Below are 18,188 nucleotides of genomic sequence, written 5' to 3' on the forward strand. Positions count from 1 at the left end.
TATTTTGATAGCATTTTTAAAAAGGACAAAATGTTATTGATATCGGCGGTGAAGCGATAAATAAAAAACCACATTCCGCCAGCCGTATACGGGGAGTATACAAGTATTGGAGTCGCATCGCTCCCGCTCGCCCCCGACCCGTTTACAGGTCTCAGTACGTATACATGGTTCACTGGGCTCTTGGCAGTGGCGTAGCTACCTAGGGGCTACGCGGGGCAGTGCCCCGGGGCCCTCAAGCTCAGGGGGCCCTCGAATCCTTACCAGAAATCTCGATCGAACTGAACTTTTGGAAATTTCTCCAATTTTCAAATTCAAAATAAATATGACAGGTTGCAACTTGCAACTCCACTTTAATCATGACAACTCAGTTGAGAGAAATTCAAAAGTTATGCCTAGGGAATTCCCCTAAATTCTTTCTGTAGGTTGGCAGTGTTGTCAATTTGACGGATAGTTATATGTGCCTCATTCCCCAACGACACTTGTAGTGTATTAAAATAAAGATAAAAAGAAGAAACCCAGTGGTGCATTTAAACGCAAACAACGCCAAGAAAGAGAAGATAGTAAACAAAAATTGCCCAAAATTGACAAGATTTTTAGTCAGCCTTCTGCAAGTACATCTGGCCAAAATATTTCTATTGATAGTGACTCAAATAATGTGGTAACTGCAGTGTTGGTTGAGAACCCTACTGAAGAAGATTAGACAATTATTGCAGTTGGAGATACCTCCCCCGCTGATCATGTGAACATGGATGATGTTTGCATGACACACATAAGAGCGGAGGATTTGGAGGAACCATATTTCATATTTTTATTTGATAATACCTAATCAGTTTACATAGCAGTGGAGCCCCATTTTTTAATTTGCCCCAGGGCCCTTGGTTACCTAGCTACGCCACTGGCTCTTGGTATACCACTTACTTACAGCATGCGGTTTTTGTCAATTCCTTATTGACCGTGGGATGAAGGCCTAATCTAGAAGACATCCCCGAAAAAGAACTGAAATGAGATCCGATTCATCAGAATATTTTTGTTATCCTGGTGGGACGGGGGGGGGGGGATTTTAGGAACCTTTGGAAGTTGTATGAACCTAAAAGACCCCGGAGACAGCATGAATGTGATGTTGTAAGAATGAAATTGAAGCCAAATCAAGACTCTTGTGTCGATATTTCTCATTGATTTGAAAAATTATATATTTGTATTTTTCATTACTCAGTACTTACTCACAAATAAAAATGTTTGTCTATGGTTTCCGGCAACCGCCGTCAAAGTATATTATCTTGTCTATGAATGCGGCGTCTGTCAAGAAAAGTTGTCAAGCCGTGAACGAACTTTATTTAGTAGAACAATTTGAGAAATATGACAAAGTTCCACGTTAAAACCAGCTCGGCAGCATATCTCAAAGATAAAGATGTATTCCTCAAAGAATTACGCACTTTCCACGAAGTTAGAGGGTGCGTAGCAATGTTTTGTTTCGATCACTTACTGCACATAAACAACGATTTTTCTGATGAAAAATACAATAACACTAACGCTGTTTGCGTATACGGATGCTTAAACTGCTGCACAACTATTGCCGTAGTTTTTTTGCCCAATGATGTAGCTATTTTGACGCAAAATTACACTAATAATAATGTGGAACTAATGATTTCAGATTGTCTGTTAGTTGACTTTTACCAGCAGATTATAACCATATTAATCTTGTCGAATTCTGCTGCACGCTTAATATGCAAACAAACATCACTTGGTTTCAACTTAATTACTACAAGAGATAACGGTAATTTTTGGATAGGGCCTGACACGCTTATTACGAATATTTTTTAGAAAAAAACTTTATATTCGCCTTAATTACTATAAAAGAACACTTTTTGCATTTCGGGCGGCGGAAAATTATGAATTTAAATTTTCAATTGCGTTAACCAAAATTCACTTCGCGAATCGATGCAGCGGCAATCAGCTGCCATTAGGTACGTCACTGTTATGTTGGTATCCCTGATACATTGATTTGTATCACAAACCATGTTACACAAACCTAGCGTAGCCGGTAAACTAGTTGAAAACTGGGATGTTTTTCTTGCCTTGACGCGAGCAGGCGTTATTAAGGGGCACTTTCCTTTGTATCACAAACCATATTGAAGATAGCAACGGTCGTATTTAGCTCTTGTTTGCATCAGTGATACCAACATAACAGTGCGTTCCTAATGGCGTCGCGTTGTCGCCACATCGATTCGCGAAGTGAATTTTGGTTTTATGCAATTGAAAATCAAAATGCATAATTTTCCGCCGCCCGAAATGCAAAAAGTGTTATTTTATAGTAATTAAGGCGAATATAAAGTTTTTTTCTAAAAATTATTCGTAATAAGCGTGTCAGGCCCTATCCAAAATTTACCGAGATAACTATTTATGTGGTGGGAGATGGTAAAAGATGCATTAAAGTTACATTTTTCTCAATCAAAGTTAGGTTTAAAGGTTAGGAAATACTCGCAAATTAAAAAAAATAACCCAAAGTAATAAATGATGTTTTTCACGTTGCAGAACGGCAATTCGACATTTTCCAGTCATCAATGGCAAGGAGGTTGACCTCTACCTGCTGTACATGATGGTCACACACAATGGAGGCTGGATGAAGGTAAGTGGGAATGTTTTTGTTTTATTTGTAGATATATTGCGCAATTTCATATTGACTCAAAATTGTTCATTATCTATACTTTTTGGTTCAAAACTGGAGTCACTATCTGCTGTCTGTTTGTGCGCTTAGTTTTTATAAACTACGCAACGGATTTTGATAGGGCTTTCACTATAATTTAAAGAATTTCTTCCGGAAGATTTATATATATAATACATGCATAAGATATTTATAGAAAGTAGAGAAAAGTCAAGCAACGCCGGGTAGACGTCAGCTAGTACCTCAATAGGTAATTATTCGGGATGGCTGGTCACACTTAATGCGATTTTTTTTTAATAAAACCTTTTGATTCACCTTAATTACTCTAAAAAGAAACTATCTGCATTTGGGAAATTTTAAATTTTAGCATTCTAATTTTTAATTATGTAAAATGAACATTTACATTCGTTAAATGGGATGACAGCCATTTAAAATAATTTCTATTGAAGACATTTTCTTATGTTGGTATTCCTGATACCATATGAGTGGTTAGAAGAAACTAGAAAGTACTGGAAATAAAATAAAATTAAATATAGGTATTTAGGCATATTTTTCAAATAAAAAAATATTTCTCAAAAAGTTTAGGTTAGATTAGTATAGGTAAAGGTAGGTTAGATTTTTTTACATACAAAATTATTTTAAAAGTTTGCCTAAATACACAAATTTAATTTAATTTATTTCTGCCAAAATAATTCCTACCTAATATGCACGAATTAAATGGTAATAACGTTTCTTCTAGCCCCTCGTGTAGTGTCAGGAATACCAACATATGAAAATATTGTTGACAGAAATTATTGGAAATGGTTGTTATCCCATACAACGAAAGTGAATTTTTATTTTACATAATAAAAAATTAGAAAGTTTGAATTAAAAATTTTCCAAATGCAGATAGTTGCCTTTAATAGTAATCAAGGTGAATAAAAGATTTTAATAAAAAAAAATCGTACTAAGCGTGGCCAGGAATCCTGAATATTTACCCCTCAATAAAATTTAGGCTGGCCGCATACATACGTTTTTCGTATTCGATTTCCGAATTCGTTTTCCGTATTCGGACATCCGAATGCACGGAATCAGTAGAAAATACATTAACTGCCGCACACGTTCGTTTTAGTTCCGAACGGAACAAATTCCTTACGCACGTTCCGAATGCCAGCCGGCGCGTTCGGAGAAAACGAATGGAAAAAACCTAATGACGTCATGTGGAACGCAGCTATTGCATACAGTTTGTTTGTGCCGACGCAAACGTACGGAAATTTCCATTCGTAATTCAGTGTTGCCAACGGATCTTGACCTAATATCGCCGTTTCTCATACATAAGATAGCGTAAAGTAGCCGAATTTGCTGTTAGGTGGGACATGTTTAAAATTGATGTTTTTACGTGAAAATAAAAAAATTTCGTGGGGGGGGTGGCTAGAGAATTTCAAAAAAAAACATATTTGAGCATTGTTCGACATCGTTAGATTGTAGTATCGTACACCAAGTTTCTGCTTTCAATTTTTTCTCTAAAGTGGCAATATTTGTGGTTTTTTTAATAGTAATAAATTTGTCCCCAGAAAATAAAAAAAATTCATGGGGAGGGTGGCTAGAGAATTTCAAGAAAATATAAAATTTGTCCCCAGAAAAATAAATTTCATGGGGGGGGGGAGGGTGGCTAGAGAATTTCGGGACATGTTTAAAATTGATGTTTTTGAAGTAGCTTAATTGGCGACCAGTCGCTTTTTAGATTTTTTCGGCGCCGATTCTCGCTCTGAGTAGCCTAAATGGCGATATATCGCCCTTGTTGGCAACACTGGTTCTGACGTTTATACATTCCGAATGAAGAAAAACGAACGTTTGCGCTAGTCTCACGGAATTCCGAATACGGAAAACGAATTCGTATATCGAATACGGAAAACGTATGTATGCGGCCAGCCTAAATGGGGGATAATGTTTGTCACTGATGCGGTTAAAAGGACTCAATATTTTTACAAAAGGGTAATCTTTTAGGATCGCTGGCCATGCTTAAATATGAAGATTTTTTTTGAAATAACACAATGATTCAACATAATTATTAATTAATTTATTGGACAATTTGTATAGCGCCGCTTTCTTGAGATATCACCTCAGGGGCGCATCATAAAAGCCAACTATTTTCATCTGGTGGAATGGAAAATACTATATTTAAGGTTACAATTACAGTAAATGAAAATTTGGTTTTTTGTGGACATTTTGGTATGTTTGTATTAATAGTTTTTAAAAAAATTGCATTTTTTAACCATGAAAAAACCTGTTTTATATTATTACAAAATATCAGGTATACCAAAATGCCAAAGAATATAGACAAATTATTGTCAAACATCAATATGGCTGCCGTCCCATACCAAAGCACATTTTCATTCCACGTAATTGTAATTTTAAATTCCTCCAGTTTTAAATATAATATAGTAATTAAGTTGTATTAAAGTCTTTGTATTAAGCGTGGCCAGCAATATAAGTTTACTCAATTTCCAGGTCAACAGCCAGGGTCTTTGGGACTCTATGCTCAAGCAGTTGGGCCTGCCACCGTCCTGTGTGAACGGGGGCGTAGCGGTCCGGCAGCTGTACCTGCGCCACCTGGAGCGCTGGGAACGGGCACGTGGCACTGGCGGGACCGGGGGCGGTGCGGCGGGAGGTGACGACGGGGGCGGGGATGAGGGGGACGACGACCGGCCGCGGAGGGCCGCCTGGGGCACCCCGAAGCCCAGAAACACGGTGGCACACAGTTATAATCACAATCAACACAATGTACCTGGTGAGTTATCTGCATTAGCAGTGTTGAAGAATCGTGCCCCCACACCGTATGAAGCACTGGAATTGCAAGAAAAAATTATTTGTGACTCGCTATACCCCACCATCGGTTACCATGGCTCAGTCTGTCTGTGAAGATGCAGAGCAACAATAGCCCGTGTTGCTTTTACGTCCAACAGATGGCGCTGTTTTTAAAAAAAAAAAACATTTATGTTCAGCGTATTCGAATGCAACATTGTTTCAAAATTTCAAAGCAATCGATGAAGAACTTTCGAAGATTTAAGATTTTGAACAAACGAACATTAAACATTTTTATTTATATAGATTCTTCATATGGTAGGTACTGTCTTGCCATGTCCTGCCAGTATAAAATGAGTTTGTTGTTCTTTTTCCAGATCACATCAGAGAGAGCATGGGCCTCCCCACCCTGCAGCGCTTCGGAGGCAGTATCGAGCGTCTCGCTCTCTCCCTGCTCAGCCCCCTGCCCAACGAGCAGGACTTTGCCCTGAATGTGTGCACCATCCTGGCCGCCGACATGAATAACAAACTGCCCATACACACCACCCCGCACGTCGTAGACTTCCTACTCGGCCACGCTGCCGTCTATAATCATAGTTAGTATTGCTTTTTTATTAGTGTCCTTTGATATTTTGCATTAATTAAGATCAAGATAGTGGATAAGATCAAAATATTGGATAAGATCAAGATATTGGATATGATCAGGATATTGGATATGATCAGGATATTGGATAAGATCTGGATATTGGATAAGATCAGGATATTGTATAAGATCAGGATATTGTATAAGATCAGGATATTGTATAAGCCAGTGGTCCCCAACCCCCGGTTCGCGGACCGGTACCGGTCCGTGAACCAAATGGTGCCGGGCTGAAAAAAAAAACTTATTCTGTTGAAAACATCTTTACGCTAAGTAACCACCGACACAATACCGTTGAACACAATTCAATAAAAAAAATTAAAAATGCTCTAGACTATTAACATTTAATTAATATTGACCGGTCAGTGGTTGAGTGGGCATAGCGCTTGGGTCTCACCCGAGCGTCGCGTGTTCGATTCCTCGGCTGGCTAAGTCCTCCATCACAACACAAGCAACATTTTCGGCTTTCTGTGGTGGTAGTAGGAGATTTTCAAACATTGTTGGGTTATATTCGTAACCCGGGAATGTTTGTCTTTCTTTATAAAAATTAAAAAAATTAAATTAAAATTAATTAAACCACCCTCAGCGGGCTGCGGTAAAATTTTCAGACGTTGACCGGTCCGCGGCGACAAAAAGGTTGGAGACCACTGGCATAAGTAATCCACTAGTAGGCAAACAAGATGCAAAGTCGTAGGCCGTCAAGATATTGGACAAGATCAAGATAAGATCTTGATTTTGGACAAGTACATATCAAAACCAAAAACACTAATAAATTGACATGCTGCTCTATTTGATCCCAAGTAGATCCGCCAGCAATATACAAAAGGTAGGTGTAACAATTAAATAACTCGCCGCGCCCCCCGCGGGCCCCCGCCTTCGCTCCACGATTATAATTTCCACAAATTTAATTATAAGCGAGCAAACATAGAACTGTGCAATAATATTCTTTCACATTTTGATTGGACATTTTTGTACACCATAAAATCTGTAGACGAAGCAATGAAATATTTAAACAGTTTAGTATTTTTGAATTATGTATACCCAATAACAAACCCAACATCACAAACGATGTATATCCGATAAGGTTCAATAAGAGCATTATAGATAAATTGAAAAGAAAGGAATCGCTCCGAAAAAGATATCTATTGCACAAAAAGCAATCCGATTATCTGATATTTTCAGCGAGTAGATCCGAGCTAAAATCTGAAATCAATTTTGCTAAAAAACAATATATGAAAAATGTTCAGAATGGGATCAAAGACGACATAAAGTTTTTCTAGAACTATATTAGGTCGCGAAAAGTTAACCCAACCTCACCAACATGCTTGATTGAGGAAGGCGTAACTTTTACTAACCCCGACACAATTGTAAATAAGTTTGCTGACTATTTTCATTCCGTCTATAGTCAAGTAAAACCGAAACTTGAAACCAATTTCCCAACAGCATCACCCTGGAACGTTGGAGATATCTCACTCGGATTGACCAACATCCAGGAAATAGAAACTTGTATCCGGAATCTCCGACCTGATAAGGCTACTGGTCCGGACAGTATTCCTCCTTCAATAATTATAAAAATCTCTCCAAATATCTGTGTACCCCTTGCGTACATATTTAATCTCTGCATCATGTCTTCCACATTTCCACAGTGTTGGAAACTAACGAGGGTCAGCCCCATTCACAAAGCTGATGAAAAGACTGACGTCAGAAATTATAGACCAGTTGCAGTACTGTCAACAATTCCAAAAGTTTTTGAAATGATTATCTGTGATAAAATCAGTCCACAAATCACGCCTTTCTTAAGAGGTAATCAACATGGCTTCTTACCGAAGAAATCAACGGTAACCAACTTACTCTCTTTCTCTCGACGGGTAGCACAAGGCCTAGACTGTAGGCATCAGACGGACGTAATCTACACGGACTTCGCAAAGGCATTTGACCGAGTAGATCACGATATTCTAATAAAAAAGATGCATAAAATAGGTTTTAATCAACCCTTACTGACATTTTTTGCGTCATATTTAAAAGATAGAAGTCAGTATGTAAATATAAATGGATACGACTCCCATAAGTTCGCAGCTCTGTCAGGAATTCCTCAAGGATCGAATCTCGGTCCCATGTTATTCCTTATTCTGATAGATGACATTCAGGATTGCATACGTCACAGCTTATGTCTACTATTCGCGGATGACATGAAACTGATGAAGGAAATCGAATCAGATTATGATTATTCGAAACTGCAGGCCGACCTCGATTCAATCATGATATGGTCGGTAGAAAATAAACTTAACTTCAATATTAAAAAATGCGTTGTTATGACTTATAGTCGTTCACAAAATCCGCTATTCAGCCAGTATAGAATGAATGGTGAAATACTTACACGCGTAAACATCATCAAGGACCTTGGGGTGATCTTTGATCCCAAGCTGACATTTTCAAACCACATAGTCCAGCTTACCTCGGCTTGCTCCAAAACTCTTGGTTTTGTAATTAGAACTTGCAAACAATTCAATAACATGGAAGCAATGACCGCCATGTTCAACGGAGTGGTCAGAAGCAAGCTGGAGTACGCCAGTACTGTCTGGATACCTTATCAACTTAAATACATAAATATGATTGAACAAATTCAAAAAAATTCTTAAGGTATGTTTACATGCGATTATACGGAATATATACGAAATTCATGCATCACGTGGAACTGCTAAAGGAGACAAATTACCAAAGCCTGGAGACTAGGCGTAATGCCGGACTCATGGTATTTGAATTAAAGTTCCTAAAAACCTTATCGATTGCCCATATCTCCTGTCATGCTGTGGCTTATTCATTCCTGATAAATACTGTCGAAATCGTGGCCACGACCTATTCTGTATACCGCAGGGTCGGACAGATGTCATTGCCCAACATAGCATGACAAGAGGTATGGCCTTGCTAAATGCCCTACCAGCAGATATAGATGTGTTTAATATAACTATACCATGTTTTAAAAAAAATATGTACGTGTATTGTTAGTTTTAATAAAATTGTACCATAATTGGACTTACCTGTCTGTCGTACAATAAAAAAAAAAAATAAAAATAAAAAAATAAAAAAAAAACCTTGAGAAAGGGTACTGGCTCTTTGAGTTTTCTCAATCCTTTGCTAGTAGTATGCACAGCTTCTGGATTGAAGTGTACTGAGCACAAGTGACTATATTTGGTTGGTGTCCAGTCATATTCTTGTCTTTGCCTTTGAACAATAGCTACCCACTTAGATCTGCGTAATTCATAGGAAACCTTTGTAAAAGAAAGTTTGTGTTAAGTACCTACTTTTAATATACTCTCGCCACTGCTAGGTAAGTAACGATTTTGCATTTTTTATCGACTGTATGATAATCAAACAATATTGCATGACATGCTTTCTTACTGTTTACAATTTACGGAAAATTAAATTATTTGTGTAATTAGTTAAGCCTCTTTTCCCCTATAAACAAACGATCGAGTAGAATACGACTTACTGTCACGGCTAAAGAATACGATTTGTTGTCCTTTATGCCCTTAAGCGTTTCTGCGTTCGCTGTCTCACTTTATTTCATTCAACATTCATCATTTTCGGGTAGGTAAAAACCTTGTTAATAATTGTATTTATTGAAATAATAAGTGATTTTTGAGTATTACGAATGATATGAAACTCCCATCAGAGTTTTTGCCCGCGAATGATTTGTGCACATCTCAAAAGCACATGAAGGCATTTTCTTCACAAAAAGTGCCTAGAGCGATGTGTTTGTGGCAGCTGGTGACAGCTTGTTTGCCCGACGTCGGTGTAAAAAATTTGTCAAAAAATTATTTTTGCAATTATTTTCTGTTATCCAGATAATGTGTCTTATTATTCAAATATATTTATTCATATTATATTGTAAGACCCCAGAAACTAACTTTATCAACAACAAAAAAACTCCAATTTCGGATCAAAAAAATATATTTATACGAATTATAAAGTGGTTTTATTATTACTTCACAAACCTGAATAAATACCTTACACGAAAAACAACAATGTAAGTTGTAAGGTAATTTAAAGCGTAATTAAATATATCCTCTAATTTAGATATTTCATATAGTAGACAATAGCGACATTCCTCTTGTCATGCTATGCTTTGCTATAACATATGTTCTGCCGTGTGGTATCTTGAACGAGTCGACGATTACGAAGATAAGATAATGGAAGATTTAAAGCAATAATATTTCCATTGCAGCAAGTCTCCGCGAGGTCATAGGCCGATCGTACAAGGAGGCCCGCCACATCAGCGCCGACTGGTTCTGGGCGGAGCGGGTGCGACCGAGCGGCACCCTGGAGCTGCTGGACGAGCGGCGCTTCCCCATTCAGGGGCTGGCCATGCAGGCCATCGTGTCGCAGCTGAGCCTCAACTCCTGTCTGCTGGCCGCCGAGGATGCGGACGGCACTCTGCTTCTGCCTGATGATAAGGTAAGAGTTCCATGATAACTCAAGACAGTGACAATTCAACACACCTTTAAAAAGTGATATAACGTCATTAAAAACGATGAAAAAAAAAATTTTAACCCAACCTAACCTACTTAACCCAGTTAAAAAAGTTTTTGTTTCATCACTTTCCATGACTTTATATAAATTTTTAAAGATATGATGAATTATCATTTTGATGATTTATCCGGTCACGAGCAGGCCTATAGAAACTGATTTAAAGTGCAAAATCTCCTTTTTATGAACCCTTTTCAGATACGATTTTATTGTACAATGTGGCTAATTAAGTTCTGTAAACATTTTAATATTTGTGGCATTCCAACTATGAATTGTAGTGAATGGTGTCTCGTGTGAACAAGTTTAATAATAATAATGATTGGATTATTTGTATAGCACCGTTTTCATGAGAAAATCACCTCAAGGTCGCTTAACAACTTAGTTAAATCTATTTCTATCACTTAGGACGGGTTGTTTCGGAGAATTTGAACAATTAATCAAATTTCAATGTTCATTTTCGGGTTCTGTGAAAGACTTATTCAAGTTCTGTTATTATATCATTGTAGGCTAGTTGCTTGACAAAACTGAAATAAAAACAGAACTTGAAAAAATCTTTCACAGAACTTGAAAATGAACGTTGAAATTTGATGAATTGTTCAAATTCTCTGAAACAACCCGTCCTTAGACTTTATTTTGAAAGCTCATTTTAACTTCATAATTTTTGGAGATTTTAGAAAACTAAGTTTTCTGTCGTTAACTCTTTAAATATTACGTTTTAATCAAAATAAAAATAAAATTAGGAGACAAGCTTATCGGGGATGCCGTAGTCCCATTAGCTTGTTTTTGCACAATTTTTTTTTTAATGCTGAAAATTTTGTTAGATTAAAATTACCCATTTCAAATAAGTACCCACTCCGTAAATTTCAGGATCTCCCCATACTGGATGAACTATCAGCCTCCATGCTGGGGGACGATGAGGGCATCCTGGCAAACCGGTGCAACGGCGGAGCCAGGGACCTTATCTCTCGGAGGATATCTCAGGTGGCCACCATCATGCGCAACCTATCCTTCCACGAGGACAATCTGGCACTGCTGGCCAAGCATCAGACATTCCTGAGGTAATCCATCCATTACATTATTATTATTATTACATTCCATAATCTCATAACCTCACTTGAAATGCCTTTGACATTGTTTGGTACCAGATCGGAATAGCCAAGTACTTCCCACCTTTCTCTTCCCCATACCTTCCTCTCCCAATCCCTTCAGCCTCACAGTATACTCCAATTGGTACCTGATCAGAATAGCCAAGTACTTCCCACCTTTCTCTTCCCCATACCTTCCTCTCCCAATCCCTTCAGCCTCACAGTATACTCCAATTGGTACCTGATCAGAATAGCCAAGTACTTCCCACCTTTCTCTTCCCTATACCTTCCTCTCCCAATCCCTTCAGCCTCACAATGTACTCCAATTGGTACCTGATCAGAATAGCCAAGTACTTCCCACCTTTCTCTTCCCTATACCTTCCTCTCCCAATCCCTTCAGCCTCACAGTATACTCCAATTGGTACCTGATCAGAATAGCCAAGTACTTCCCACCTTTCTCTTCCCTATACCTTCCTCTCCCAATCCCTTCAGCCTCACAGTATACTCCAATTGGTACCTGATCAGAATAGCCAAGTACTTCCCACCTTTCTCTTCACCATACCTTCCTCTCCCAATCCATCCTCACAATATACTCCAATTGGTACCAGATCAGAATAGCCAAGTACTTCCCACCTTTCTCTTCACCATACCTTCCTCTCCCAATCCAGCCTCACAATATATGTACTCCAATTGGTACCAGATCAGAATAGCCAAGTACTTCCCACCTTTCTCTTCCCCATACCTTACTCTCCCAATCTGTTCAGCCTCACAATATACCCCAATTATTTAGGTATTCCCAAATCTGTTCCTCTTGGTGGGGTATTGAGAAATTAATCTAATTAATGCAGTCAAAAGGTTTAAAAAAAACCCTCCTCACACCCTAACAAAACATTCAATAAAATAATGATTTGGAGTTTGTAAATAGCCCCATTTTCTATATATCTCTTTGACAGTTTTTAGTTGTCTCTTCTGGGGAAATGTCTTGCGACATAAACATGAAATATATTTGAAATTATCTAGTATACAGAAAACATCACAAAAATACACAAAGCGTTGTTTACATATTCAGATATTTGTCAAAACTCATCAAAGTAATTTTGGGGATGTTTTGACTTTCCTGCTCCGACATTCAACGGGTTAAAGTTTTTCTTCATCCAAAACAGAGACTGCAATGCCATCTATTGTGCATTTCAGCAAGCACTAAACATTTAGTGCATCTTAAAATACATATACGCCACACAATATTCACTAACTAATATGAAAAGAAATGTGATATTATGGTGCTTTACCTAAAGACCCCAGCAATACTTCTCGGTGTGATGGGAAGTGAGATGCTGAGGTTATTTAAAAATTTAGTCAACTGCACTTGATTCAGCACTGATGTTCCTCCGGGTGATGGAAACATTCTTCTCTATTTGTCCGTCATATAAGCACAGCGACTGTGATTGCACCAGATGCAGTTTAGTAATGGCCACATATTCTGAAGGACAGTAAAGCCTGGCACTTGAGTAGTTGCGTCCACAACAAGGTCAAGCAATAGAGAGTCAGTCACACAGTAAACTGCTACTGACAGGAAGAAGCGGCAAACTATGATTATAACAATTATTTATTTCCAGATTCATCCTACTCTGCATGAATTGCTCCGTCTCCCCGACACGGCAGATGGCGCTCGATGCTCTGGGCAACGTGGCGAGCGAGTTGACAGTGCGCGACCCCGCCACGTGTCTACTGTCTCGCCACGTGCTGGCCACGCTGACGGCGGCGCTGCAGTCGGACGACAGGGCTCGCATTCTGTCCGCTCTGGAGGTGCTGAATAAACTGGCACAGAATGAGGCCAACGAGGATGTGTTGTTGAGGTGTTTGGAGCAGAAGGTATTTTTATTTTATGTAGATATCACGTCCTAAAAAGTTTCTAATTTTCTCTTATTTAATGAATCAAGATCAAAATTTCCTCTGAAATAATTAGATTTGTAAGTAAGTACATAAATACCTACCTACTTAATTATGAACATATATATTTTTAAATGCGTTTTTTAATTTTAAATAAGGAATTGTTATGCAATTTGTGCAAAAAAAACAATGACGATCCTTATTTTAAACTTTTCTCAGGCATGTAGGTACCATAATGCCACCATAATTTAGCCACCTAGTCTAAGGACGGGTTGTTTCGGAGAATCTGAACAATTCATCAAATTTCAATGTTCATTTTCAAGTTCTGTGAAAGATTTTTTCAAGTTCTGTATTTATTTCAGTTTTTTCAAGCCACTAGCCTACAATGATATAAAAACAGAACTTGAATAAGTCTTTCACAGAACCCGAAAATGAACCTTGAAATTTGATGAATTGTTCAAATTCTCCGAAACAACCCGTCCTAAGTAAGGCTCGCTTGAATAATAAGTGCGTTTAAAAAAAATCAACAGATTTTTCAAAATGAAAAAGGGAACATATAAACAAGACAAAATGCAAAACAATCGACTTAAATCAGGACTTTGTTCAGTCAATAACCTGTCAGTATTTGAATTCCTAATACCATCATCATAAGCGAAAAATCTTGCTTGTCAAATGATGGAGGACTTGGTTAGTAGAAAAATTGAACCCACAACGCCTGGCGGGAGCCCGGTCATCATGTACCATCTCCCTGTCTGACGTATCTCAGCGTTCTTTCTGTACCACCTTGGTCTTTCCGTGCCATGTCTTCAAATGTCTTTTTCTCTCAGGTGTATGAGCAGGTCTGCTCCAACATGACTCTACACGACATCATGCTGCTGGTGGTGACCTTGGAGTGCGTGTATGCCCTCACCACGCTGGGAGAGAAGTCCTGCGACTTCATTGTCAAGGTGCACGGCCTGGTAGACACGCTCGTCTCTCTGATCACTGTGGAGGTAAGAACTGAACTATGTACATATAACATGCATCAATCTATATATTATATTCTGCTCCATTATGATACAGTAGAACTCCGTTAATTCGAAATCCACGGGACATCAAAACTGAAATTTCAAAATAACAAATTTTTTTTAAAAATTGATGAAAAAGACGCCGAACATCGAGTTCTTCGACCGCCCCTTAAAATACGGTTAGTAGTTTTGTAGTAAATTCGTAATAATATGAATTATTCCCGTGTAAATCGAATTTTCGAAGCCGATTACTGCCGCGGTTGGTCCTTCAAGTTCAGTTATTCAAAGTAAATTCATAAAAATATGATATATTTCTGCATAATTTCAATCGCGGATGAACCTTTAAATTCAGATATATGATGTAAATTCGTTAAAATGATATATTTCCGCATAAATCGAATTGTCTCAGCCAAGTCAAAAGCCAAAAAATCTTTTGGCCGGCCTTTTAAATTCAGATATCCGAAGTAAATTCGTAAAAATACGATATATTTCCGCGGGAATTGAAATTTCACGCCGGCTTTTCAGATATTCTAAGCAAATTTTGTAAAAATACAATATAATTTTGCGTAAATTAGAATTTTGCGGCCGATTTCCGTTGCAGTTAAAGTTCAGTTATTCGAAGTAAATTCATAAAAATACAATTTAATTCTGCATAATTTCCATGGCGGCCGACCCTTTAAACTCATTTTTTTGATGTATATTCGTAAAAATATGATATATTTCCGCATAAAGGAATTTTCGGCTGGCCCTTTAAATTCAGACATGCAAAATAAATTTGTAAAAATATGATATATTTATACATAAATCGATATTTCGCAGCCGACCCTTTAAATTCAGATATTTCGTGTAAATTTGTAAAAATACAACATATTTCTGCATAAAAGGAATTTTCTAGGACCCTCAAACTCGGAAATTAGAAAAAATATAACATCCCAGTGTATATCGATTCAGATTTGCAAAATAATAATACTAATCAGGACGATGTATAGCAACGTAAAAATACATTTTCTAGCGTTTTACCAAAGCCGTCTTTCATATTCGGATGTACGAAATATTGTTTATTTATTTTTTGCAAAAAATCGAATTCTTTCTATTTATAAAAAACAAATTTTCGTTCGCGGAAAAAAATAATATTCAAATTTCGAATTAAAAAACCTTTTTTGTAAAAAAAAAATTCTACGGATATTTTTTTAGCGATAATTTCGAATTATGCGTTTTTTCGTATTATCGGGGTTCGAACTAACGGGGTTCTACTGTGAATGATTATTATCTGTGCACAGGGCCTATTTTTTCTGTGGGGATGCTGTGTGAAGGGTCTTTTTGGAATAGCGATATGAAGAAATACAATAACTGTTAAAATGGCTCGTTTATGATTAATTTTGTTGATTAGTTTATTCATGACGTATCTGATGGTTTTTTTTCAGGCGCAGAGCTACGGCCCGAAGGCGTGCATATTGATGCGGGTGGTAGAGACGGTTCCCGGGGGAAATGTGCCCCCCGTCCGCCCTGCCAGCCCCCCTCCCCCGCCCACACAAACCGTTGCCGTCCCACAGTATGTAGGCATTCATTTCATTAATGTTCATAATTGGTTATGGCATGGAAAAAACAGGGTGATAGATTCTAGATTCCCCTATCTTAGCAAACCGATAGCATTCTTTAGAGTATAGACGTCAAGTGGAAATACTGTTCTACAGGTATATCATGGGAAAACCCTCCGAGGAACTAGTGCCATTAATCCCTTCAACACTGGTGCATATCCAGGAAACACCAAACGCGCTCCGCTTCTGTATTACAGTTGACATTTGTCACATGAGAACGGGTCCTCAGCATTGAGGCAACCACTTGAAAAGGACCAGAGTGTGTTAAAAATAGTAACTAACTAACTAACTCACCATCACACCAGCCGCAGGGGTAGGCAGAGAGGATTAAACGCCACACAACTCTGTCTTGGCACACTCCTTGCTTCAAGTTCATAAACGAACCACATTTTTTAAATATTAATACCGCTCAAGAGTCTGTCTGTCTGTCTGGAGCCAGTGGGACTATGACATCCCCAATTTGGGTATGAGACGGGAAAGAGGAATCTGTCAAAGTACCTGGCTATTTGAATCGGGTCATCCAAACATAGCTAAAGCCATTTCAAGCAATGTTTCAATCCTGAATTGGCTGAAGGATCTTACACCAGGGCGACACTGAGAGTATCTTCCACTTTGGAACGTGCCGCAAGTATACAATGTATTATTTTAATTGAGTAAATTGCGAAATAACACAAATTAATCAAATAAAATTTACTTTGGCACAGTTGCTAGTTGTGAGCCTTATCCCTCGCCAACTGGGGCCTTCGATACTAACGCAATACTCTTCTATTATTCTGACTTTTGTCCTGTCTTCCTTGAGCCACGATAAAAACGCTAAAACAGAACAGTGTCAAAATAAAACATGCTGATAAATTAGATTTTTATTTTTTTGTTTCACTTTTCTTCAATGTTCTGTTTCGTCCTGAACTATCCAATAATTTAAATCTTTAATTTAATTTTAGGACTCCGACCCAGCCAGCCCCACAGCCGCCTCTTCCGTCCGTCCAGCAACTGCAGACGGTGAGCCAGCAGTCGCAGTCGCCAGCAGTCCCGCAGCCAGTGGCACAGCAGCCAGTGGCGCAGCAGCCAGTGGTGCAGCCGCCAGTGGCACAGCAGCCGCAAGCACCAGCTCCGCAGCCCCACCAGGTGCCCGACTCCACCAGCCTGCTTGTCACCAAGGAGTCGCTGCCTCCTTCGCACACGGGCAAGCTGACTGTCCAGCAGCAGCACGCGCATCAGCAGGCCATACAGGTTGGTGTCTGTCTGTTACACTTGTCACTACATGATTTCTCTACCTGAGGCAGTATTGCTTCTACCCATGGCTCTATTCTACCGACTATCTCTTGGGTATGCTCGGAAAGAACTATCTACAAATCAGAAGGGATGTGCACATTACTTCACATTTCTTTAGACTGATTTGTGGAAGGTTCTAAAACTCTACTATCATGGAGAGCATTCATTTCAATGTTCCTGATGGTTATCTCTGTCACCAACGGCATAGACTGTTTTATCTACCGGTCTGCAAAACTAACTTGCCAGTGGTCGTGCGTAGAATCACAATATCAATAAGCATAATTTAAACGGCAAGCTTTGTTGCTGCTCGTATAAAATCTGTTTTATAGGTTTTTTCTTCTTATGTACTTAAACTAAGCAATATTATCTACCAAAATTATCCAAAATTGTATTTAAAATGTTTTTAAATTAATAAAATGATTGAATTGAAAAGATATGAATACTAACGAGTGTGTAAATAAATTTCTCAATTAGCTTTTCCACGGTTTCATTTTGCCGTTTACCCAGAGGGGTAGACAAAGAGGATAGACTACCACACAGAGAAAGTCCAATTATATCCAATTATGTCCTGAATCCTGTACCTAAATTTGGCTAATAAACAATTAGTTAATGTTAATTAAGTGTTTTTTTTTTTATTTTTATATTAACTCCACACAGGAGGCCCTGAAGAAAATAATTTCCCTCAGGGCCTATGTCATCTTTGGGGATGCTGTGTGGAGGGTC

The 18,188-nt window shown here is 38.3% G+C and overlaps 1 protein-coding gene across 6 annotated transcripts in view; it reads left to right on the plus strand.

The window, feature by feature from the left end:
* The first annotated feature begins 1,292 nt into the window (after positions 1-1,292).
* Positions 1,293-18,188, plus strand: part of Bap170 (Brahma associated protein 170kD) — a 56,097-nt gene continuing 39,201 nt past the window's right edge. For all 6 annotated transcript variants that reach the window (XM_089644395.1, XM_089644398.1, XM_089644400.1 and 3 more), the window contains exons 1-10: positions 1,293-1,451; positions 2,533-2,626; positions 5,153-5,432; positions 5,824-6,042; positions 10,312-10,541; positions 11,481-11,671; positions 13,315-13,570; positions 14,416-14,580; positions 16,020-16,147; positions 17,135-17,423. In XM_089644395.1, coding sequence (XP_089500521.1) covers positions 1,357-1,451; positions 2,533-2,626; positions 5,153-5,432; positions 5,824-6,042; positions 10,312-10,541; positions 11,481-11,671; positions 13,315-13,570; positions 14,416-14,580; positions 16,020-16,147; positions 17,135-17,423 — 1,947 coding nt within the window. In that variant the 5' untranslated portion in view covers positions 1,293-1,356. The remainder of the gene's footprint in view (positions 1,452-2,532; positions 2,627-5,152; positions 5,433-5,823; positions 6,043-10,311; positions 10,542-11,480; positions 11,672-13,314; positions 13,571-14,415; positions 14,581-16,019; positions 16,148-17,134; positions 17,424-18,188) is intronic.

Source organism: Hesperophylax consimilis, chromosome 21 (assembly GCF_061612785.1).
Source record: "Hesperophylax consimilis isolate HC1 chromosome 21, BYU_Hcon_1.0, whole genome shotgun sequence".
NCBI lineage: Eukaryota > Metazoa > Arthropoda > Insecta > Trichoptera > Limnephilidae > Hesperophylax > Hesperophylax consimilis.